We start from the raw sequence: 23,190 nt of genomic DNA on the forward strand, positions 1-23,190 counted from the left end.
TGCAGGCTGTGTCCCAGCACATGTCCGGTCATTGAGTGCTGGGGAGGAAGGGAAGGGCTGCCTTGTGCTTAGCAGCAGCAGGAAGCTCTCTTCATTCACAGATTGTTTGCAAAAAGTTCTGAGCTTATCCAAGCTGGGGTGAATGGGGACGCAATAAAAACCCCATTTTGTGCAAAGCTGGTGCTGGCTGCATGGCACCATGGCACGTTGCTGGGCTCACCCCAGCAGCCAGCTCCACCCAAAGGCATCCTGGGGAGGAAAGCAGGGGGGGCATCTTTCCCATGAAACAGCCCAAATTCCGGGAATGGGGCCGTGGAATGGGTGTTTTGCAATGCCTTCCTGTGTAAGGCTGTCTGTGACGAGGTGGTGGTGAGCGGCCGGGTTTGCCCTCCACGCTTCCCCAAACCCTCAGCCCCACACCCCCATTGCAGCAGGGTGGGCATCGTGGCATCGTGCTCGCGTCCTGTATCTGTGGGATCCAGCGGGACGGCAGCAAGAAACTCAGGGAGAGGGGAAAAAAAAGAACCAGAGGGTGGTGAAGACACTTCCTGTACTAAAAAAATAACCCTATTCCCATTGGAGAGGTGATTGAGACGCCTGGGAGGGCGCGATAGCCTGGCTGGGGACCCGTCAGTGCCTCCCTGATAGATGCGTGCTGAGTCACAGCTGGGAGGCCCCGCAGCTTCCCCCTCCTTGCACCCCATCGCTCCTCCCCGCTTCGGACGGGAAGGAAAGGGCGAGCCCCAGTCCCAGCCCACCCCGAGGTGCAGCAGCCGCGCGCCGCAGAGCACAGGCGAAACTCAGCACAGCAGTGAGTGTGCTGTGTCCCCCCGCTGCGATCCCTGCTATGGAGAGCCGGCCGGTGAAAGAGCCTGAGATTGAGCTCTTTGTCAAGGTGGGTTTGGCCAGGTCTGTTTGCAGGTGGGTGGTGGGGATTTGGGGTGTCTCTGTGGATCGGCAGCCAGCTGGGTGGCATGGGGAGCTCCAGAGGATGTTCCGCTCCAAGGGTGGTCGTGCATCCCTTGGAAACTGCGATTGCAGAGAAGCAGAGAGGTGGGCAGCTGCAGAAGTGCAACAAGCAACTCAGCTGGGAAAGCAACAGGAGGGTGGAAGCACAACGCAGTGGGGCTGGGAAATGGAGCGGGTGCCCCGGCGTGGGTGGGATGGGGCAGCTCCTCTGGTCAGCCTTGAGGATAATTCACTAAAAAATGGGCTGGTTTTTTCCTTCTCTTTCCTTTTCTTTCCTTTCCTTCCTTCTGTTGAGCAATTTTTCAAGTGTTTCCTCGGGAACATTCCCACACTCCTGCTCCAAACAAACATCTGCAGCCGCATGCGCCGTCCCTGCTCCCCTCTTTGGATATCAGCACTGGGAAGTGTTACCACGGGCTTCACCCCCATCCCCTCTCCCCAAAGCAATGCTCCCCAGACACCCAGCCTAGGCTGAGCCCAGAGCAATGCTTGAGGATAAGGATTCAGGTCTCCCATCTCCTCTTCTGCACCTCTTTTTGCCCCAGGATGGCTTTGGGAAGAGGAAGACGTGCGCACGGCTGCTGTGATGGCGGCAGCACATTGATGGGGGGTTTTGGAGGGAAGGGAAACAGAAAACAAATTGGCAGGCTCAGGACTTCCCCTAAATCTTAATTTAGCACCAAAAACCCCCTCTTGCACATCCGTTGGCAAACTGACGGACGCATCGCCCTCCATGCGCTCTGTGCGCGGCGTCACTGCGCAGCCCACCCCGATGTGCCCCCCAGCTCTGTTAGGGAGAGCTTTCAGGTGGGTCTGGGGGATGTCGGGGTGATGCAGCTCACAGAGTGCTCCCTCTTCCTCATGCTGCTTCACTCTGCGTTAAACCACCGGAACTTGTGAGCAACTTTGGGGTTTTGATGCCTCGTGCAGGCGTGGGGCCTCGGGTAGGGGCTGACAGCCTGCACCTCCCTGGCTGCCTTCGTCCATTGGCTTGGGGGCTTTTCCATCATCTGCAGGGTTTCTCCAGCATCTGGAAGGGTTCTTTATCATCAGGAAGGGTTCTTCCATCATCTGGAGGGATTCTCCATCATCTGGATGGGTTCTCCATCATCTGCGGGGGTTCTTCCATCATCAAGAAGAATTCTTCCATCATCTGGAGGGTTTTCTTCATCATCTGGATGGATTTCTTTACAATCTCAAGGGTTTCTCCACAATCTAGATGGTTTCTGTCATCATCTGAAGGGGTTTCTGCATCATCTGGAGGGGAAAGCAGTGGGCACAGTCAGTGGGGAGCCACAGGAGCTCTTGCTGAGCAGAGGAAGAAGCTCTTGCTGGAGGGGGAAGCAAAGAGCAATGACTTCCTCTCCCTGCTGTTTGGTGCCATGAGTGCTAGTGGAGCTTCCTCCTGATAACATTTGGCTCCGAGCATCCTCAGATGGGCTTGGCTAAGGTTTATTTTCTGCTTCCTGCAGAGGCCATCCTGATTTTCATTTCAGGACAGCCTCACTGAGCTACCAGTGCTGGAGGTGCTCCAAGGGATGACATTGGTGTTGGCTTGCTAGGGACTGTGGAGAGGGGAAAGGGAGCAGAGATGTTTGATGGCATAAGAGTGGGGTGGCTGTTTTCTAACCTGCCGCCTCCTCTCAGGACACCTGCACCCCAACGTTATCCCAAACTCTCCTCCAGGTGGTGGTGGTGGCTGTGCTCCCCAGCCCCTTCTCCTCCCTGGGGTGGGCGATGCTCACTCCTCTCGCTTGGCTGCTTTAAGGCTGTGCAGTGCAGCAGACAAAAACAAGCTGTGCTTTTCCTGGCAAACATGAGCACATTTCCCCTCTGAGCCTGGCGTCCCAGCCAAGCTGACCCTCCCTTCCTCTCCCTTGAGCTGTCCATCCTCCTCCACCTCCTCCTCCTCTCCTCCTGGCTTCACCTCAGGGCAGGCTTTGACCTCTCTGCTTTCCCCGCAGGCTGGGCTGGATGGAGAGAACATTGGGAACTGCCCCTTCTGCCAGCGCCTCTTCATGGTGCTGTGGCTCAAAGGGGTGAAGTTCAACGTCACCACGGTGGACATGACCAGGTGAGGTGCCAACACCGTGCTGGGGTCAGTCCCTGCCCTCCAGCCACGTGCATCACTTACACATGGGTTTGAGACACCAAAAAGTTGGGGGGGGGGGGCATTTCCCAGAGCCCAAACCCGGCCCAGCATGCAAGCAGGGCGCCCCCGCTGCACTCACCCCAGCTTTTCCCCCTTCCTTTCTCTGCCCCAGGAAACCTGAAGAGCTAAAAGATTTAGCACCAGGCACCAACCCACCCTTCCTGCTGTTCAACCGGGAGCTGAAAACTGACTTCATCAAGATCGAGGAGTTCCTGGAGCAGACCCTGTGCCCACCCACGTAATTGCAAACCTGTGTTGAGCAGGGCTGGCCGGATGGGGAAACTGAGGCAGGAGAGCATCCGGGGTGGGGGGACAGCATGGGACAGGGAACAACAGGAGGATGAGCAGCAAAGGGGGGGGGTGAGGATAAGATGGTGGTTTTGCAGCTGGCGATGGCAATTGCTGTCAGGGGACAGGAGGTGCCCCCACCTCTGCCTGCTCGTTGCCAAAGCAAACGCCCTGCACAAAAGAGGAAATGCTGAGTGCATTCATTGTCATCCTCCTTGCACACGTCAGCCTCGAGCAGCACCCTGGGGTAGCGTCTCCAAGCCCCACAGTTTGTTCCCTATGGCAAACAGCCGTGCTAACGAAGCAGCTGCAGTTATTTAAAGCTCTGCAGCTGCTCAGCCCCCTCCTGTGCCACCTGTGGGTACCACCAGCCATGAGATGTCCTCAGCTGACCTCAGCATCTCCTTCCAGGTACCCGCATCTGAGCCCCAAATACAAGGAGTCCTTCGACGTGGGCAGTGACATCTTTGCCAAGTTCTCGGCGTACATCAAGAACTCACGCAAGGAAGCAAATAGCAGTAAGGAAAGGGAGCTGGGGAACCCCAGGGCTCTGCTCCTTTCAGCACAGCCTGGTAGGGGCTCAGGGGGGGGACCGGGCCCCTGCATGATGCCATGCTTTTCCCTACCTGCCCAGACCTGGAGAAGGCTCTGCTGCGGGAGTTTCAGCGGCTGGATCAGTACCTCACCACCCCACTGCCTGAGGAGATCGACCAGGACAGCATGGAGGACATCACCGTCTCCAAGAGGAAATTCTTGGATGGGGACCACCTGACGCTGGCTGACTGCAACCTGCTGCCCAAGCTGCACATCATCAAGGTAAGGGGCACCCAGAGCCAAATCTGGTGTCCTCTCCACACCCAGTGGTGCTGGTGAGGCCTCAGCTTCATTCTTTCCTCCAGATTGCAGCCAAAAAGTACCGTGACTTCGAGATCCCAGCTGACATGACGGGTGTCTGGCGCTACCTCAACAACGCCTACGCCTGTGACGAGTTCAGCCACACGTGTCCTGCAGACGAGGAGATCGTGCACACCTATGCCAGCGTGGCCAGGAAGATGACCTAGCCCCCTGCAGGACATCGGTCCTTCACCTCCCACCAAACCCTGGCCAACAGAGGGGCTGGGGGAGGGGGGGTTGTGGCATCCCTGCACCCCAGTTTTCGGAAAGAGCGCCTTGCTTTGCAGCCCCCACGTGCCACCAGCGCGGACCGTACCTATGGACTGGTCACCGTGTGGCTGTGGGGGGAACCGTGTCCCCACCCCTACAATTCACATGGCACATGGTGGGAAAAGTCAAGCACCAGCCTGTTGTGGAAGAGCTGAGATCTCCCAGTGTGTCCCTGAGATGGAAGAGATGGAAGAGATGGCACGTCCCTACAGGGTCCCACCGCCACCTGTGCTCGGGCTGTCTCTTCTCCTGAGGCATCCAGGCTCCAACAAGCTCTTCCCCTACAATTTATCTGTGGCAATAATCGACAGTGTGCATCCATCTCCTCAATTGGACAGCAGGGCAGGGAGATGCTGGGGACAGCACCAGGGATCTTCTGGTGGCTGGGAAAGAAGAGCTTTGTGGGTTCTCCTAAGAGATCCGCAGCTCTGGGGTATTCCAGCACTTGGCACTGGCTACGAGGCTCCAACTGGCTCTGAGACCTTGGTGGGCCCCAGGGGAGATGCAGCTCCACCTCCCTGCTCTGCATCAGCCCCTCCCCACCTAACCTGGAGAGAGGCACAGGGCAGAGCATCCTTCTGCTTTCTGCAATGCAGCCCCAGGCAGAAGCTGCTGTGTCCATAGGAGATACCTGGACAGCTTTGGTCCTACCCGTGCTCCCTGGTTAGCATTGTTCCTCCCATTCCAGTGCCAGAGAAGTCAAACCCCCAACCTCCCTCCCCATGCCTCCAGATCCTCCCAGGGCTCCCACCAACACAGTCAACCCCCTCCAGCCCCCACGGCCAGCAACAAATACTGTACAGTGAGTGTGAGGGTCCCATGCAGACCCTCGCTGGCAGAGCCACCCGCCAGCTCTCACTGCCACCTCCCTCTTTGCACTAAAAGGTGTGTCCTTGCAAGCCTGCTTCTGGTAGCACAGGGTTTGGGGACTGTTGTTTTTATATTGATGAGTTTTGGGTTGTTTGGTATTGTTTGATTTTTCTCTTTTTTTTAATTGTAACTAAAGACAGCAATAAACTCTATTTTAATATGCCTTGCTTGTGTACTGTCAGCATGTGGCATCTGGGCACAGGTGGGCAGAGGGAAGGAGGGAAGGAGGGAAGGAGGGACCTCCCATGCATGCAGGGCTTCTCTCACAGCCTGCGTTTGGTGATGCAGCATTGCCAGAAGCAAGCAGGAAGAGAAAGGTGAAGCTGCTGATGTGAGGGGCTGCAGCACTGCTTGGCTGTGGACAAAACACTCAAAGGAAGGGTGATGCCCACCCATCCCCCCAGCCTTTTGAGTCATTTCTAGCAGCACAGTTAGAGATCTGCATGCCTTTGTCCACACAGTGGGCACCTCTGTCCCACACCACGGTCACCCTCCAGCTCAAGACTTGATCCATCCCTCTCCACCCCAAGGTGTGACCAACCTCAATCCCAATCCCTGATCCTTTCACCTCAATCCATGATCCACCCCAAGGCCAACCTTGATTTCCATGGCCCCTCAGTTGGAGGAGTCCCAGAACCCACTGGGACACGGGCACACACTCCTCATGTTTAGTTGCTGAGGGTCCTGATCTGTCCCTCCCCTGAAGAGCATCCTCAGCACCTCTCTCCCTCCATGATTGGCCCCACACCAACCCCACCTTCATGCCCAGCTGCCCTCAAGCCTTGGCACCCCTCATTGCCATGAGCTTGGTGTTCCTGGCTCTCTCCGTTTGGCACAATCAGAGCCTGCTCCAGGCTCTGGGATGGCTGGAGTCCTGCTGGAGGCTGCTGTCAGCCATAAGAACCTACCAGCCATAAGCCCTACCAGCTGGGTCGGCGTCGGGTCTGGGTCCATTGCTGCACAAAGGGGAGGGGAACCCTCCTGGGGTGCCCCCAATGCGTCCTGTTGGGGTCTGTCCATCCCCAGGGGCAGCACATTGCATTTCTCATTGCTGAGCCCCACAAAACCCTTCGGACCTCATTCCAGCCCACACAGATCCCCCTAGATGTCAGCACCACCCCGTGGGGCTGTTGTCACCAGCCTGTTGTCACCTGCAAGCTGCCTGAGGACACACTCTGTCCCACCATCCAGGTCACCAACAGAGCTGCTGGACAACATTGGTAAGATGTGCTTCCAGTGACCAGCCTGCAGCTGGACATTGTCATCATCACCCTTGGGATCCAGCTCACCCACTGCTCACTTATGGACCCTGATAAGGATGCTATGGAAGGTGGTGAGGAGACAAACAGCATCTGCAGCCTTCAGGACAGGTGGGGAGAGTTTCCATACTGAGATTCTCTCTGCCATGAAAGTCAGCTCTGTGTCCTGGCAGGCCATGCTGGTGCAGCTGCAAAGGGTTAAGTGCAGCTTGAGGCATCCAGTTGCTCCTGCCTCGGAATCCAGCTGGCTGCGGTGCTTTCCAAATCTCTTTCACCCATTGCACCTCCAGCGCCTGTCTGTGCACAGCCCCAGCAAGCTCCCACCACGCTCTGCTGGCTCCAAAGGCATTCCCAAGCACCCAGCTCGGGTATTTTCCCTGTGTCAGACATGTGATGGAGTTGCTAAAGCTCTGGAAGTCCCCGTGAGTCAGCCAGGCAGTGAGAGGAGAGGGGAGGCCACTCGTTTCCCAGAAACAACAGCAGTGTGCCATGGTGGGGCTGCGTGCTGCACGGGCAGAGCTTGTCCCATTGCTTTTGGGGTAGGTGGGAGCAGTGCTGCGGAGATGGACCCCACTTCTGGTGGGGCTGGGAGCAACACTGAAACAAAGCTCATGGATCCACGCATCCAGGCCTGTAAGTAATGCAAACAGAGCAACCTGAAGGCGCCTTGAGACATCAACACTGCGGTCTGCAGCGAGATGTGGGTGGGATGGGGTCGAGGAGCACCGTCCTCCTGCCAGAGCCACCTCGATCCCGTTTCCATCCATCAGATGCCAGGTGCGGATCCCAAAGGCATGCTGACCTTCTGCTGCCTCCTCCCGACTGCCGGCACTTGCCAGGCGTGCCCAGAGGAGGGCACTGCCAGCCCAGCACGTGGGATGGGAAATCACAGAACGGCCCGGGCTGGAAGGGACCTCAAGGATCACGAAGCCCCAACCCCCTGCTGCATGCAGGGCCACCAACCTTCACGTTTAACACCAGCCCAGGCTGCCCAGGGCCCCATCCAACCTGGCCTTGAACACCTCCAGGGATGGACGGGGCATCACAGCCTCTCTGGGCAGCTGTTCCAGCACCTCACCGCTCTCATAGGAAAGAACTTCCCCCTGACATCCAACCTCCATCTGCCCTCCCTCAATTTCCCCTTGTCCTGCTGTCATCTCCCCTTTCCAAGAGTTGATTCCCCTCCTGTCTGCAGGCTCCCTTTAGGCACTGCAGGCTGCACTGAGGTCACCCCGCAGCTTTCTTTTCTCCATGCTGAACAAGCCCAGCTCCCTCAGCCCGTCTTCGCAGTGGAGGTGCTGCAGCCCCCCGATCATCTCTGTGGCTTCTCTGGACCCTCTCCAACAGCTCCCTGTCGTTCCTGTACTGGGGGCTCCAGACCTGAACTCAGTGCTGCAGATGGGGCCTCAAAAGAGCAGAGCAGAGGGGGACGATCACCTCCGTGCCCCTGCTGGCCGCCCTTCTTCCAATGGAGCCCAGGATCCTGTTTGCTTTCTGAGCTGCAGTGCACACTGCTGGCTCTTGTTCAGTTTTTCACCCACCAGGACCCCCAGGTCCTTCTCTGCAGGGCTGCTCTCAAGGACTGCTGCTCCCCACAGAACCCTGCCCCCGCTCTCCGCTCTCTGGATGGAGCTCAGCTCTCTGACACTGAGCGATACAAACACCCTCTGCTATCCCCCGCCGGGCTGTTTCTCACACGGAGCCGTTGCCAGCTGCATTCTCCTCATTGCTTTGAAGCAGCATCGTCAGAAGCTCAAACCGCCACCACCCGAACATCGCCGCGCTCCGCGATGCCTCACACCTCCCAGCCGATGCAAAACCAAAACCTCGCCGAGCCGAGCTGCCAAAATGTCACAAAGCTTCGTCTTTTTCCACTCTCACCTTTCCTGTTTCACGCTCTTCTGCTGCTTCACCCCCCCTCCGGGGTGGGCGGCACAGCGGGGCCACGAAGCACAAAGGGACGGATGGAGAACCCTCTTGCTGCAGCAGTGCCCTGTGGCACAGAGGTTCCAGGCACAGCAAAGAGCTTGCAGCAATAAATTAGTATTATTAAAAAAGTAATAATAACTGCACAGTCCTGACAAATTGGAAAAAAAAAAAAAACCACCAAAAAATCTCTAACCAAGAGATGTCTGTGTGTGCACAGGTACAGATCTGCATCAGGCCGTGCCCTATTCATGCACACATCTACAGCCACAGGGGGATAAATAAAGATGTGGGGGTTGGGTGGTGGCTCTCACTCCTTGCACTCTGCTTCAGGAGCCCCCAGCAAGGCAAAGCGATGCTCTGGGGGTGCTGCTGCCTCCTCCTCGTGAGGTGTGCCTGTGTGCCAGCTGGGCAGCATGCAGGGACAGCCCCGTTGCTGCGTGCTGCTGTCATCCACCCCCAGCTCGGTCTCTGGTAACCTCACAGAGCTGAGTGGTACCCAGGACCCAGCTGCGTCCTCCTGCAGCTCACCAGGGCTGAAGCTGATGGTGTTCAGGGCAGGAAGAAGGTTGCTGCCCGCTCCAAGAGCTGTGGAATAAAGCTGGAGGTGCGGGGAGAGCCACGTCTCTGATGTCCCATAGTTCCCATCCATCACGCTGCTGGCTGGAGACACCGCCGCAGCATCCCTGTCGCTTTCATCCTCGTCCTCCTCCAGTGCTGGTGCCCAGGAGCTTGGCTGGGAGCTGGGTGCAGTCCTACCCTCGTGCCACTCCATCCCAAACCCATTGGGGCAGTAACCGCTCCTCTCCTGGAAACACCACCCCCCCAGCAGCAGTGGGGCTGCGGGTGCTGGGTGCTCGCTGGGGGCTGGCAGCAGTGGGGCTGGTGCATCCTCCTGCAGCTCCAGGGTGGGCACCGCAGCGCTGCTGGGCAGCAGAGCCTGGAGGGAAGCAGACAGCAAAGCGATCAGCGCTGGTGTGCTACAACCACAGCGCTGCTGGGTGCTGGTGTCGGGCAACCCCTTCACGCACAAGCAAACCCAGTGCAGAAGCCAATCCTTAGCACTGATACCAGCAGGGTAGGCTGACCAGCTGGATGCCCCCCCCTGTGCTGCATGGGGAACTGCTTAGCCTGCCAGGTCGCCCTGAGCACTGGGATATGGGAATGCAGGGGGCAGTGGGATGTGGGGAGCCGGGCTGTCCCTGCTCACTGCCGTAGGGAACAGGGATACACAGCTGAGAACACTTCAGGTCAGCTTCGCCCTGGTGCTGCTCCAAGGATAGAGCTCACATTCCCTGCTCCAGCAGAACCACGGCACCCTGGTGGGGCTGCACCCCTCGCAGCAAAGCCAAAAGCAGCATGGCATGCACGGGGCTGCAGGCCCCAAGAGCCCTGCGTGCAAGGTGGTCGCTCACCAGCATTTTTGGGAGGTGCATTTCAGAGGACTTCGGGAAGATGTACACACAGGTCAGGCAGACAGCAGGCACACTCAGCAGTGGGAGGGCAGCAACCATCGCAGCCAGGAGCACCCAGGGGAAGGCTGCAGGGAAAGTCCCCGTCAGCCCCAATAATGGCATCCCACTAGCTGGGTCCAGCCCCAACCTGAGGGGTCCACGTGGGCTGTGTGACCCACATCCTGCCATGTGTCCTCAGTGACACTGAACTTTCACCTGCAGGACCTGCTGGTGTCACCAGGCACTGCTCAGCCTCCAGGCTCCGCTGTGGGGCTATGCCCACTGCCACCGTGTGGATGCAGTACTGCGTGCTGGGCATCAAGAACCTGAAGGTACACGATGCTTTCCTGGTGGTCCACCTGCAGGGCACCTGCAAGCAGAAGGCCAAGGTCCCAGTGACTGTTACACAATGGCAAAGGGATGCTTTCATCCCATAACCATTCATTTTTTATGATGCACACAATCTGGAAGAAGGAAGGGGTCCCCAGGCCAGAAGACCCATCTTTGGGATGCAAACCACCCCTATCTCCTATCCTCTTATCCACATGTGGGACAACCCTGTGGGTACCACCAATTCCAAGCCCTCATGCTATCAACCAAACACAACGGGATACGGGCTTCAGAGCACCCCTGTGCCCCCTCCCCTGGACCCCCTGCCCCACCACACACCTCCTGCTGGAGCACATCCCCATGGTACAGACGCAGGTGGTACCGCAGCTTCCGCAGCACTCTGCTGAGCGGTTTGTAGGATCCATGCCTGCTCTGGTACGGGGTGAGCGGTGCACTGAGTTTAATGCTGAGGTTGTGGCCCTGGAGCTGCCAGGATAAGGTGGGGGGGCCCACAGTTGCTGTAGGGAGAGGGAAAAAATAAAGAGGAGGCGGCACGAAGCCCTTCACAGCATGAGGTGGGTGTCTTAAAGAAGGAGATGGGGGTCTTAGCTCTTCAGGAACGATCATTCTCTGGGAATGATGCTTCTCCCACCTCTTGTAGGACCCCCCAAGAGCAGCAGGAATGCAGATGAAGGCTCCTTACTGTCTCTGTATGGCAGCAGCTCGTTGGAACTGACCCACGGGGACGGCTCGCCATCCTGCACTGCTCTCACCCTCGCCCAGTAGATACCATGGATGTCCTCACAACGCAGCTCACACACCCAGGATGAACCGGTGCTGTTCCCCCCACAGGTGTCTGCCCTGGTCCAGCGGGAGGTTCTGCCCATGGAAACAATGACAGGATAGGAAAACCCATCACCCATCTACTGTGCCTGGCCAGCTGGGGTTGGGGAGTGAGGTGTGGGGCTGGGGGGGGAACCAAGCACCGCCTGTGCAGCAGCAATGGCTTATCGTGTGCTGGAGAGCCCAGAGAAGGTCCAAGAAGATGAGCTTGTAGGGGAGAGCTTCTGATAGTTGGGGCATCTGTGGGATGGGGCTGAGGGCTGGGAAGGCTCAGCCCCAGAAGGCTTGGAGCAGAGGGACCCAATCCACATGGAGAGGAGCAATGATCTTCTTGGTGATGCCCAGTGGAAGGGCAGAAAGCGTGATTTGAAATGAAGATGGATTGAATGGATTGAAGAATTTCCATTTAAGCATAAGGGGAAAAAAAAAAAACCAGCAAGCCTAAACCCAAAAGAAACCTAAATCCCTTTTTCTTGATTTTACCAACAGGGACCAACAGAGGGAATGGGGCGACCAACAGCAGAGGGAAAGAGGCGCCTCCATCCTTGAAGGAGGTCAGAACCCAGGAGGGCCCCTCCTGAGCAGACCCTGCCACTGCGTTATTATGGGATGTTCGCTGCAGGGAAGCAATCCCCGGGCTCCACCTACCTCTTCCTCCACTCCACCTGGTACGCGGTCCCGTTCGGTGCCTGCGGGTCGGGCTCCCACCGCAGCTGCACGTGGAAGTTCTGAGCCCACAGCCGCACCCCCCGGGGGGGCAGCGGTGTACCTGGGGGAGCAGAAGGACGTCAGGCTGTTTGCTCCCCCTGGCAGCACCCCATCAGCAGCACGCCCCTTCCCTCCTTGGCCACGCTGCGCCTATCGCAAGGCTTTGCCCAACCACCCGCCCTCCCCGGCACTTTTTGGGCTCACCTCGCAGCAGGGCGCAGCTGGCCAGGGACAGCAGCAGGCGCAGCGCAGGGCTCATCCCGTCCCCATCTGCTCTACATGGCCGCGCTGGGTCCCTCGGCGTGCCCGAGCACTTGGGCCACCAGCGACCACCATGGGCGGCCAAAACCTGAGTGCACGAAATAAAACCCAACGGCGTTATTTGTCCCCAAAGCCGCAGCGCTGTGCCTTCCCCACGGAAGCTGCGAGCTCGGAGTGTGCACTGCAGTGAGGTGGGGACAAATCCCCACGGGGCTGCGGTGACAAAGGGACACGCGGCTGCCACGGGAGCCGTGCTGCGGCCGCCCGGCTGTGCCCGCCCGGTGCTGGGCAGTGCCACCCGATGCGGGTGCGTCTCAGGAAGTGGTGGCATCTCAGTGCCGCCCTGCTGGGACCGGACACCATGGGACGAGCGTCCCGTCGGTGAAACGGGGCTCCCCAACCACCCCAAAGCCCCGCACCCCATCGAGCCGAGCAGCACCCGAACCCGACGGGATGGCTTCTCCCTACAACCGCGCTCTGACCCACCGCGTACAGCGGCAGCTCCGTTCTCCCCGTTGTTCCCCAACCCCTTTTGCCACCCCGTGCCGCCGCTCCACCCTACCCGCAATCACAGCGTGGGGGGAGGGGGGGGGGAAAGGGGTGCGAGCCTCAACCCCTTCAACCCCTCCAACCCCCTCACCCCATATCGCTCCCCGCTCAACCTTTCCCCCTCCCCCCGGGCCGCCCGCCCGCAGGCACGGCCCACCTCCAGTGCGCTCCGTGCCCGCCCCGACTGTGCCCGGATGCGTCCTGTGACGGTGCTGAGCTGATGTGCTTCGGTGTTGTGGTTGTTTTTTTTTTTTTTAATTCCTCCCCCGGGTCAGGTTTCTTCTCTTTTTCTTCCTCATTGCCCGGCTCACCTCGCTGCCAGCTCAGCAGTGCCCTCTGCTCCCCAGCACATCGCCTCTGAGCGGCGTTGGGTGCGCAGCGCACAGCACGGTGCTCCTCCAGTCCCCTGCGAGGTGAGCAGCCCCGGCTGGGCTCCTCGGGCACGACGCTGTCACGAGGACACACAGCCACTGGACGGATGGATTTTAATGGCATCCTCACTGAGAACAGCTCACGCTTATTGCCACCCCAACCCCAGACAGACATGGCCATCAGCCCAAATGGCCACGTGTGTCACTCCTGGGGAGGATGACAGTGAGGCAGGCGGTGCCCAGGACACCGATCGGACCGGGTGACCCCACAGGGATGCGGCAGGGGATGTTTCAGCCATCCCAGCACAGGGAAAAGAGCATTCCAAGAGCTCTATGGTGCTGTCAAAGGCTCACGGGAGCAAACGCTCGTCCCTTCTGCACGTTTCCACTTCCGACATCACCTCCAGCACCCCCTGCTTTGCTCGCAAGGCTGGGAACACCCCTGAATAGATCTGGGCACCACTGAGGCACCCAAACCAGAGGCACAGAGAGACGAGAGAAGCTGGAGACACCCAGCTCTGCAGCAGCCACGGCTCCGGCCAGCCTCCTCCTCCCCCTCACGTCTTCAAAGCAGCAGGAATCACAGAGCTGGGCACTTCCTTGGGTGTCGGGATGGACGTGGGCAGGACGCAGCATGACGATGCTACGGGACGTCGGCACCTGCCCTCGCCTTTCGCGACGCGGCCACCTCCGTCCCCGCCTCCCGGAGGCTGTGCTAAGCTTTGCCGGGCGGTACCCATCCTCCAAACGCCTCCTCCAGGTAGCGGGCCACTGCCAGCGTCAGGCGGTCGTTGTAGGAGGCTGCCACCAACTGGATGCCCAGCGGCAATCCCTCACTGCTCAGCCCCAACGGGCACTGCGTGACGGGCAGCCCCAGGACGTTGAAGATGGCTGGAAGAAAGGAGAGGTGGCATCAGAGATCCCCCTCCCCTACCCCAAGCCGAGCTGCTGGCTTCCGAGCTTGGGTTGGAAGGGAGTTTAAAGCCCAGCCAGCAGCTCAGGCTCCAATCCAGCTGGCCCAAAGCACCTCCAGGGATGGGGAATCCCAGCTGTATGCACCATCCCCACATGACCCCAAAGCCAGACAGCATAACAGCACAGTGCTGGTATGGAGGAGCTCCAGATGCAGCAGAACCACATAGGGAGCTCCAAGCTGTATCCCAAGACATGGAGCAGCTGCCAGAGCACACTTCATCCCTCTGGACAAGGGCACATGGAAATAAATGCCCACTTCCACATGTCCTTAGCAGAGGACCCCTCTGCTAAGCTGTTGTTGGGGACAGATACCCCCATGTAGAGCTACTCACCTGTGTAGGCAAAGTTGAAGGGCATGCAGATGGGGTAGTGGTGCCGAGGGGCCACGGTGGGGTGGGGTGGATAGAGCAGCACACCATCCGGGCCCAGCAGCGTCTCCATCTCGGCCTGCAGGCTCTTCCCCATGCTGACCAGCTTGGCGTTGAGGCTAGGGCTGAGTTTCATCACCTTCTCTGTCAGCCCCAGGGCTGCAGGGTGAGAGCAGAACAGGGCTGTGGGTTACACCAGGCACAGTGCCCTACAGCACCTATAGGCACCGCTTTGGTGCCTACAGTTTGAAGGACGGAGCAGAACACTCTCAGCACTCATTAATCAGCAGCGCAGCGCCGCTAATGAGAGCTCCTCGTTAACTGCAGGGCTCCCCATGCTTACCGATGGCCGGCAGCGTGTGTGAGGACATCCCCACCAGCCACTTCAGCAGCTCCCACAGCGGCCACACCGGCTTCCCGTGGTCCCCCAGCAGCTCCGTGAAGCACTGTGCCTCCTGCAACCACACGCACACCTCCTGCAGCAGCAGCCCTGCATGCATTTCCCTTTGCAGGCACTGCAGCTTCTTCCAGCTGCAAAGCAGCAGGTGATGCTTGGGGAGGTGATGCAATGCTGCTAACCCAGTGCTGCCAACCCAGCAGTGCTGGGATGCTATTGCACACAGATCCCGCTTTGCAGCGTGCCCTGAGATGCACAGCAGGGAGTTGGCACCTGTGTGGCTTTGCAAGGAGGTAAAAAAATACTGCAGTGTCCCCCCGTGCCCCTACGTGTCACCCACCGTCCCGTCGCTGTCCTGCGAGGACATCATGGCTGACCAGATCTGGAAGGAGTACTTCATCTTGTGGATGGATACCCGCTGCACCTGCACCCCTAGATCGCTCTCCAGGTGCTCCACCACCTGGTGGGGACAGAAGGAGGGGTGTGCATCTATCAGGACACAACACACAGCTGAAACCCACGGAGATCGGGGCTGGGGGGAGGTCAGTGGGCCAGAGAGCACTCTGCACCTCCTGTTACAACAGAAACTGCACCTAATGCTTTGGACACAGTTATAAGTGCTGCTTGCAAGGGTGCTGTGCTCCTGCTGCAATGCAGAAAGTTGTCCTTGCACATTTTCCTTCCTACCTTCTTCTGGGCTTGCAGGATCTCTTTTTCCACTGGGTACACAAACATGGAGCCGCCATCGTGGTCCATGCAGAAGAACTTAATTTTCTCCAGTGACACATTTTCATCCAGCTTCAGCCTGCAAAGGGAACGGGGCACCTTGCAACTCCGTGCTCTGGAGCTGCTCACAGGCATGGAAATGCCCTGAGGACATGATGGTGCTGCCCATTCCCCATCCACCCACTCACCCCACTTTTCCCACCGTAGCTCTGCAAATGCAGCCCTGCTGCAATGCCTCATCATTTGCAATGCACCCTGCGGGGACACCACAGCTAAGGACAGCACTGCAGCTCTGCATTGCAGCAGGAGAAATGAAATGCTGAGGCAGCTGCACTGCAGCAAGCAGCAGGTCCTGCCCCGCCTGCACTCAGCTCCTGCTGGCCCATGCATGCACACTGAGCACCGCTCAGCTGCGTGGTGACCAAACGGTGGTCGGAATGGAAAAACATGATGCGACAACAGGAAAAAAGCAAGCAGAAAACAAAAGGACAGCCGGTTCCAAACGGGAAGTGCAGCTGGAAGCACTGCCAGCAACCTACTTGTGCACCTCAGGGCCAGCCATGACCCGCAGCATCGGCTCCAGGTCCTCAGCGTAGCGGCACATGGGCCCGGTGCACAGGAAGCTTCTCCGCACCCCCTGCGCAATGGGGAACTGCCCATCATTGGGGACCACTCCTGCAAGCAGGGGGAGAGGGGTCGGTCACTGCATGCCACGACCCAGTGCTACTGCTGCAAGACAGAGCAAGAAGTGTGAGATTGTGGTCTCCTGCTGCCACGCTGCAGCTCAGGGGTTGCATGCAACAGGCCTGCAGAGCTGCCCCCGGGTCTTGTAAAGGTGCCCTGGGGTTTGCAATGCTGCTCCAATTGTTTGTGGTGATGTCCCCAGGGCCACTCTGGGGATTTACAATGGTGCCCCTGGGTTTGCAACGGTGTTTTGGGGTTTGCAATGCCACTGCAAGCATTTGCAGTGGTGCTCCTGGGGGTGCTTGCAATGCTCCTCCAGCCTTTTGCAATGACACTGCAGTGTTTCAAATGGTGCCCTCAGGACAACAACGGTACCCTGGATTTTGGAGGTGCTTGCAGCAGTGCTCACCAGGGTATTTGCAGCCCACACCAACATGCAACAAGGAGGGCAAGCAGCTGGCTGGCAGGGCCGAGCACCCCTAACCCCAGCCAAATGTGCATTGCATCCCTGCTGCCAGGAAAATACCCACGCAGCGCAGCCCTGCCCTGGGAACACATCCCACGCCGAGGCTGGGGCACCTCCCACCTCCCCTGCACTTGAGGCTCTGCCATCAGGCGGTTTCCCATTACTCTGCTCATACAGCAAGTCTGCCCCGTGCAAGAAGCTGCTTGTTCTCTCGCAACTCTCCTCCTCCATGCGTCACCTGTCGTAGGTTTGTGGCCAAAGACACCATTGAAGAACGCCGGCATCCGGATGCTGCCTCCAATGTCGGAGCCCACTCCTATCACGGAGCAGGCGGCTGCAAGAGCGCTGCCCTCCCCACCTGCAGGGCAGAAAACAGAGCAAAGACAGTGGCTTACAGAGCACAGCACCCCACGGCAGACATTCCCCTCGCACCCACACGTTTGCAATGGCTGAGAAACAGAGCAAAGGGATTTTGCTCGCACCTGAGCTGCCGCCCGCGATGTGCTGCAGGTCGTAGGGGTTGTTGGTGCACCCGTACACCTTGTTGCTGGATTCAAACCACATGCACAGCTCGCTGCAGTTGGTCACCCCCAGTGGGATGGCGCCCGCCTGCTTCATCCGCCCCACCACGACGGCATCCGTGGCAGCAATGACACAGCGGCGTTTCACCAGGCCGGATGTGTTGGGCATCCCTGCAAAGAGGATGGGGTCACTGCCCTGCTGGGCTCCTTGCAACAGCCACGAGCTCGCTGCAAAAGGAGCAGATGCAAACCCACCGTGCAAGGAGAAAGCCTCCTTAACGGTGAAGGGAACCCCTAGGAAGGGGTACTTCTCCAGGCTGTCATCAGTGCGGCCCTCTGCCAGGAGCTGGTCCACCTGGCGTGCTTCCTGCAGGGCCTCCTCAAACCTGTGACAAACCAGCAAGAGCAGCACGGGGAGAGGCTTCCCCACGAGTTCCCGGGGCCGTTTGCACTCCCAGCACCGAGTGCTCAGAGCCCTACCTGTCCTTGACGACGGCATTGATCAGCGGATTCACCTCCCTGATCCTCTCCACGTACTCCTCCACCACCTCGATGCACTTCACCTGCGAGCAACGACGGGGTGCGGGACGGTCGGCGGGGGGCCGTGCGGGGCTCCTACCGCCACACGGGACCCCAACAGCACGCATAACCCGGACATCCCCCCCCCCCCCCCCCCCCCCGCCCCTGCCGGAGCCGCAAGCGGCGCGCCAACTCCCGGGCAGGTAGCAGGAGCAGCTCGCTGCGGGGCGGCGGGACGGCGCGCCCTGGCGCGGGGCTGGCGGTGCGTGACGGCGCGGGCAGCAATCCCAGCAGCGCCAGGCAGGCGCGGGACACGAGGCGCAGCAGCAGCACCACGAACCGCTCCACGCGCGACAGCGCCATCGCTCCTCGGACGCGCCCCCCGCGCGGGAGGGGGCGGGGCTTGGATGCCGGCGGAAGTGACGTCAGCGAGGCGCGGTGCCGACGCCATGTTGGGGGGGGCGTTGCCTCGGTGACGGGTGGTGGTGGTAACATGGCGGAGTGCGTGGCGCGCTCTCAGGGTGGATCGCCTTCGTGCCCATCCACAGCCTTGAGCCGGGTGTCTCCCAACCGCTCGGGGCCCACCCGTATCCTGGGGCACCCCCAGCTCAGGGCAGCAGGGCAAGGCCTCAGCGCCCCCTGAGCAAAGCAGGGGTTTTTCAGCTCCTGGGTGCTGGGAGTTAGCAAACAAAACCAAACAACCGTGGTGTCTGAAACAGGGTGTTGAAGCAGCGCCCCTGCTGCATGGAGAAAAGAAGGCTGCGGGGTGGCCTCAGTGCAGCCTGCAGAACCTAAAGGGAGGGGAATCAACTCTTGGAAAGGGGGTATGACAGCACGACAAGGGGAAATTGAGGGAGGGCAGATGGAGGTTGGATGTCAGGGGGAAGTTCTTTCCTATGAGAGCGGTGAGGTGCTGGAACAGCTGCCCAGAGAGGCTGTGATGCCCCGTCCATCCCTGGAGGTGTTCAAGGCCAGGTCGGATGGGGCCCTGGGCAGCCTGGGCTGCTGTGAAATGTGGAGGTTGGTGGCTCTGCATGCAGCAGGGGGTTGGGGCTTCGTGATCCTTGAGGTCCCTTCCAGCCCGGTCCGTTCTGTGATTCTGTGATATTGCAGCTCCTTCCCCCCACCTCGATGATAAACTCTTCCGAGGAAAACCTTTTATGGCTGTTATGTCGGCGTTTACAGCACCAGCCCACAGCACGCACTGCTTATGAGGATGCTGGGTGACCTCTGCCCCATCAGAGCCCGAGCTGAGAGAGAAAACAAAGCCATAATAATAACACAGAGATATTTTTAGACCGGCTGTTATCAAACAGATTGCTTTTCCTGCGAAAAAGCAAAGCAGTCCCTCCCAGGGCAGGGGAACACCTGTCCCCTGCTGATTTAATTAAGCAGCTCTCTGTTTTTGACCCTTTTTCTGCCTTTCCCAGCTCTGTCCCACCAGCACAAAGCAGGGTGCCTGCTGGCTGTTGCCTGCTGTGGCTGGGATCGCTGTGTAGATGCCTTATCTCAGCCCTCAGGTGGCCTTTGCACTTTCCCCTGCAGTATCGAAGCGCCCACACACCCTCAGATTACGACAGGGCAAGGTTAGAAGGGTGTTTCTCCTGCCTGCATCATGTGCAGCACCAGAGTTACCTGCTTGGAGGAAACGGTGAGCCAGGGCATGTTAAAACTTGGGCTGTGCAATCTGCTGGCAGCTACGTGTTGCCACAGCAGGAGCTGGCAGTGGGGAGAGCTCCCCAGAGCCGAGCTGGTAAGCCAAGCCTGGGTAAGGCCAATGGCCCCCAGGCTTCTGCCCACGCCAGAGCAGTGAGGTCTGTCCTGTGGAAGGAGACACAGACAGAGCATCCCTCCTGATCTCCAGCCCAGTGCCGCTCTTGGCAACTTTTTACTTCAGGTTTGCCCTTGTTTCCCCCTCCAGTCCTGCCCAAGTGTTGGCAGAGAGAAGTATGAGCAAGCTGACTTCTTCTTGAGATCCCTGCTCCCTTTGCCATCATAGCAGAGACCTCCCCCAGGCAGCATCCTTCTCTGTGCAATGTGTCTCCCTTCATCTTCGTCTTCATCAGAGCAGCTGTGCAATGCACACCGGTGCACTCAGCGCCAATCACACCGTGTGCCAGCGCTGCCCTGGGTGGCAGCTCGAGCTGCTTCTGAGCCTTCTGGGAGCTAAGCCATGAGAGCAGCTACCATAATTCACGGCATTCCAGAGGAGCTCCATTTCCATGAAAAACGGAGGAATGAGATAGAAGATGCTTTAGAAATAACGCACCGGGAGGTCTCAGATCAAAATGAAGGCTGTATTTCAACGAGTAAAATTAACCAACAGGCAACTGGTGCCCCAGACGCACACTGAGAAGCTGGTTAATTGCAGTCTGATTAAAAATCAAGCAGCAAAGAGCAAGGAGCTTGGAAACACACAGCGGAGCTCCCACATCCCTGCGCGTCGCCCAGCGAGGTGGAAGAAAAGCATGATTCAGGTTCTCACTTCCCTGGTGCTTGTGCCTGTCGTTATCCCCAGACGTTTTGTCATTAGCAACGGCTTCAATCAGCACGAGAGAGGAAAGGTGGAGTGGTTCTGCTGGTTGTGTGTGTGGTGTGGTAACACCGAGTGGCCAAGGAGCTGCGGGCGGATGGTGGGAAGCAGAGAGGCTGTGCTGGTCTGTTCCCTGGTGCAGAAAAAGAGAAAAAAAAGCTTTCAGGGAATTGAAAGAAGTCCAGCAGAGTCATTCTTCCCTTTGCAAACTGAGTCGCTTAATATTTATCCATAAAATGAGGGGAAACACTTTATATAGAACAGTGCAGAGGTGGGGGAAGAGAGAAGGGACTGAAGCACAGCACCTCGGACGCTTTATTTCCCGTTAAAAGAAATACAAACCCACCAAGTTTGCAGGTCCCTTGGTGCCTGCCGTTAGCCTCACCGCCGCTGAGCGATGCTGTGCCCTGCGTTTCCGTCGTGTCTCCTTGTCGGCTCTCCAGGAGCCCGGCTGCCCGCTGTGCTCCGTGCCTGTTGAATAACCGCGGTGCAGCACGTGGAGTGAAGGGAGGAATCCCCTGCAATTGCTCCAGATCCCCGCACCCGAACTGAGCGCATATCCAGAGCTACGGAGTGGAACTTTTCCCCCCGAAGACCCCATGTGAGGGAGCACGGGCTGCACTCAGCCCATCGCCCCCAGGAGGAGCTGCGTTCGCAGAAAAGCAGTGTGCACCGAGCTGCTTTCGTTCTTGGAAATCAGATTTGCAGCAAGCCACAAGTGATGGAAAGCGAGATTTGCTTCACGTGCCACATCCTTGGCTCAACCTCTGCTAGCAGTTCTCAGAGCATCCCGATGCGCATCCCAAAATCGGGCTGAGGTGCCAGATGGGTGCGGGGTTGGGATGCTGTGCGGTGTCCCGTGGCTCGCGGTGCCCGCTGACTGTGCTGTTGCCATACGAGGTCGCTCTGCCACCGCACCTCGACATCCCTGCGCTGGCCCCGCAGGGCCACAGCTGTTCCCACTGCACGGAGCCAGAGTACACTGTGTTCGCCCAGAGTCCTTTATTAAGCAAAATGTTTATGCATGCCTCTGCTCCGATGAACATCTTGGCTGGCTCACGCAAAGCCTGCTCTGTGCTGAGCCTCCAGCTGCCGGCGGGCCTGGGGAAGGGTCAGGGGGACCCTAAATTTAGGATTCTTCTGCCACCCTTCATGGTGGGCAGCCCCTACCTTGGTCTCTACGCCCTCAGCCCTGCTGCAAGCCCTTGATGTCCCAGGGTTACTGCTGGCCACTCTGGGGGGGGGGGGGGCTAGGCTTTGGCACCCACCCCACAAACCTTCCCACTTTAGCAGGGCTTTGGGGTGCAGCTGGGGGCTCCAAAAACAGCTGGTACCTGGGCTCCAGCGTGTCTCTGGCAGTGCAGAATAGCATTCCTGGCGTTGTTCCTCCTCAGCAGCCTCCTGGCGCATCATCCTGATGTGCTGCCACCGTGTCCATGCTCCCCGCTGAGAAGGGAGCTGCACACCCTGGGCAAGGGGCACCAGAACTCTGAGGTCTTATATAGCCCTGCAGGTGAATCCAGAGCCGTGGAAAGGTGTTGAGAAGCTGCTGGGGACCTCAGGACACCAATGTGTGATGAGGATAGGTCTCAGATGGGGGCATCCATGGGCACGTGAGCTGGGATCTGTGCTGTGGATCCCACAGTTGAACAGTGCCTCAAGGAATGACCCTGTCTCATGTTTTTGAGGGTCACACGAGATGGAGCATCTCAACAGCACAGCGAGGCTGCAACAAGCCAGTGGGACCAGTGCTGAACTGGTGATCTTTGTGTGCCTTGTAAGAGGGACCAACCCAGCCTGTTTGCAAGGGAGGAGAAGAGCTCCGCAGCAAACCTCAGGGCTCACTGCCTTGAATTTGGGATGCCGAAAACCTGGTGGCCTCCAGGTCCCTATGGCCTTCACATTGGTGACATCGTGCCATCGGACACGCAGGTGTGCCTGGCCGCCCTTGCAGGCGGGGGGACTTTCCCAAGAGTGTGCTGGCTTTCGGCAGAGCTGGTTGCCCAAGCAGCCCCATGGCCCTGCCAAGCTGCGTGCCACGGCCCTTGCGCAACGGTGTTGATAAACACTGCAGGGCATGCCAAGTCCTGTGGGACGCAGCTGTGTGCTGGGGCTGCAGGCAGCGCCCAGCGAGGCAACAGGAATTTTCCACTCTCGGCACAGTACGTCTCGCCCGGCCGGGTGCTGACCCAGTGAGGTGAAGACTCGTCTGTTGGTGTCCCAGCTGCCTCTGTCTGACTCTATCAGTCCTGCTGCACAACCCCGGGCGCTAGTCAAGGCAGGGGGTGGCACAGCAATAGGGCTGGGATGGGGTGCTGCTAAGCCCAAGGCGATCCAGCCATCCCCATGGAGATGTTCTGTCCTTAGCTTTCCCTTTCCAAGGATGTTATTGCTTCCCAAGAATAAGGACCTTGTCCTGAGGGTGTACTCCATGTCCCCAGGACTTGCTCTGTCCTTGGGATGGAGATCTCTTCGGTGTTCCTCTTTGCATTCACCCCACATGGTGCACAAGATGGTCCTTTCTGAGAGCCTTCCTCCTCAGGTCTGCATGGGAAAGCCACTGGCACGGGGATGCTCATGTAGATGCTGCCTTGTGCTTCCAAACCACGGAGTGGCTCAGGGACCCCCAGTTTGGGACATTCCTGCTTGGTTTGACGGAACCTGAAGGGCAGAGATCCCAACCATTCTTCTGGGGAATCATTTCAGGCCCTGATGTCCAGCTCTCAGGTTTGCTGAGAGGTTCCATCAGCACTTGGTTTGTTGCAGAAGTTGCGCAGGGATTTAAAGGAACTGCGCCTTCCCTTCCCTTCCCTTCCCTTCCCTTCCCTTCCCTTCCCTTCCCTTCCCTTCCCTTCCC

General features: G+C 58.7%; 4 protein-coding genes across 5 annotated transcripts in view; 1 reads left to right on the forward strand and 3 right to left on the reverse strand.

Moving 5' to 3' along the window:
- Positions 1-726: 726 nt before the first annotated feature.
- LOC122188286 (chloride intracellular channel protein 2-like) lies at positions 727-5,606 on the forward strand. Its single transcript, XM_042886460.1, has 6 exons — positions 727-895; positions 2,934-3,043; positions 3,234-3,359; positions 3,821-3,927; positions 4,044-4,225; positions 4,309-5,606. The coding sequence occupies exons 1-6, from the start codon at positions 848-850 to the stop codon at positions 4,468-4,470; spliced, it is 735 nt and encodes a 244-aa protein (XP_042742394.1). The 5' UTR covers positions 727-847; the 3' UTR covers positions 4,471-5,606.
- A 3,212-nt stretch (positions 5,607-8,818) lies between these two features.
- On the reverse strand, positions 8,819-13,035 carry LOC122188306. Its single transcript, XM_042886482.1, has 8 exons — positions 12,931-13,035; positions 12,168-12,312; positions 11,904-12,024; positions 11,116-11,291; positions 10,752-10,930; positions 10,299-10,452; positions 10,044-10,168; positions 8,819-9,568 (listed from the first exon to the last, which is right to left on the reverse strand). The coding sequence occupies exons 2-8, from the start codon at positions 12,220-12,222 to the stop codon at positions 8,939-8,941; spliced, it is 1,440 nt and encodes a 479-aa protein (XP_042742416.1). The 5' UTR covers positions 12,223-12,312; positions 12,931-13,035; the 3' UTR covers positions 8,819-8,938.
- Positions 13,036-13,244: 209 nt separating this feature from the next.
- FAAH2 (fatty acid amide hydrolase 2) lies at positions 13,245-18,173 on the reverse strand. Its single transcript, XM_042886481.1, has 11 exons — positions 17,966-18,173; positions 17,762-17,844; positions 17,537-17,667; positions 17,243-17,452; positions 16,999-17,118; positions 16,150-16,285; positions 15,572-15,689; positions 15,225-15,344; positions 14,831-14,942; positions 14,452-14,646; positions 13,245-14,035 (listed from the first exon to the last, which is right to left on the reverse strand). The coding sequence occupies exons 1-11, from the start codon at positions 18,161-18,163 to the stop codon at positions 13,860-13,862; spliced, it is 1,599 nt and encodes a 532-aa protein (XP_042742415.1). The 5' UTR covers positions 18,164-18,173; the 3' UTR covers positions 13,245-13,859.
- A 1,910-nt stretch (positions 18,174-20,083) lies between these two features.
- LOC122188257 overlaps positions 20,084-23,190 on the reverse strand; it is a 3,631-nt gene continuing 524 nt past the window's right edge. For both annotated transcript variants that reach the window (XM_042886418.1, XM_042886417.1), the window contains exons 2-3: positions 20,680-22,994; positions 20,084-20,466 (exon numbers count right to left, since the gene is read on the reverse strand). In XM_042886418.1, the coding sequence (XP_042742352.1) occupies positions 21,831-22,835 (1,005 nt within the window). In that variant the 5' untranslated portion in view covers positions 22,836-22,994 and the 3' untranslated portion in view covers positions 20,084-20,466; positions 20,680-21,830. The remainder of the gene's footprint in view (positions 20,467-20,679; positions 22,995-23,190) is intronic.

The sequence above is a fragment of the Lagopus leucura genome, unplaced genomic scaffold (genome assembly GCF_019238085.1).
Source record: "Lagopus leucura isolate 7727_CA_CO unplaced genomic scaffold, USGS_WTPT01 Super-Scaffold_100057, whole genome shotgun sequence".
Taxonomy (NCBI): domain Eukaryota; kingdom Metazoa; phylum Chordata; class Aves; order Galliformes; family Phasianidae; genus Lagopus; species Lagopus leucura.

What these genes read in the sequence shown, in the direction of transcription:
- LOC122188286 (XM_042886460.1), top strand. Translation starts at nt 848, where the DNA reads ATGGAGAGCCGGCCGGTGAAAGAGCCTGAGATTGAGCTCTTTGTCAAG. An exon ending in ACCACGGTGGACATGACCAG is followed by an intron (nt 3,044 to 3,233) that starts GTGAGGTGCCAA and finishes TCTCTGCCCCAG; the next exon opens with GAAACCTGAAGAGCTAAAAG. An exon ending in CAGACCCTGTGCCCACCCAC is followed by an intron (nt 3,360 to 3,820) that starts GTAATTGCAAAC and finishes ATCTCCTTCCAG; the next exon opens with GTACCCGCATCTGAGCCCCA.
- LOC122188306 (XM_042886482.1), bottom strand. Translation starts at nt 12,222, where the DNA reads ATGAGCCCTGCGCTGCGCCTGCTGCTGTCCCTGGCCAGCTGCGCCCTG. An exon ending in CAGCTGCGCCCTGCTGCGAG is followed by an intron (nt 12,025 to 12,167) that starts GTGAGCCCAAAA and finishes CTGCTCCCCCAG; the next exon opens with GTACACCGCTGCCCCCCCGG. An exon ending in TGCACCTCCCAAAAATGCTG is followed by an intron (nt 9,569 to 10,043) that starts GTGAGCGACCAC and finishes GCTTCCCTCCAG; the next exon opens with GCTCTGCTGCCCAGCAGCGC.
- FAAH2 (XM_042886481.1), bottom strand. Translation starts at nt 18,163, where the DNA reads ATGGCGCTGTCGCGCGTGGAGCGGTTCGTGGTGCTGCTGCTGCGCCTC. An exon ending in TGGCCACAAACCTACGACAG is followed by an intron (nt 16,286 to 16,998) that starts GTGACGCATGGA and finishes CCCTGCTTGCAG; the next exon opens with GAGTGGTCCCCAATGATGGG. An exon ending in TCCTGCAAGCCCAGAAGAAG is followed by an intron (nt 15,345 to 15,571) that starts GTAGGAAGGAAA and finishes TGTCCCCACCAG; the next exon opens with GTGGTGGAGCACCTGGAGAG.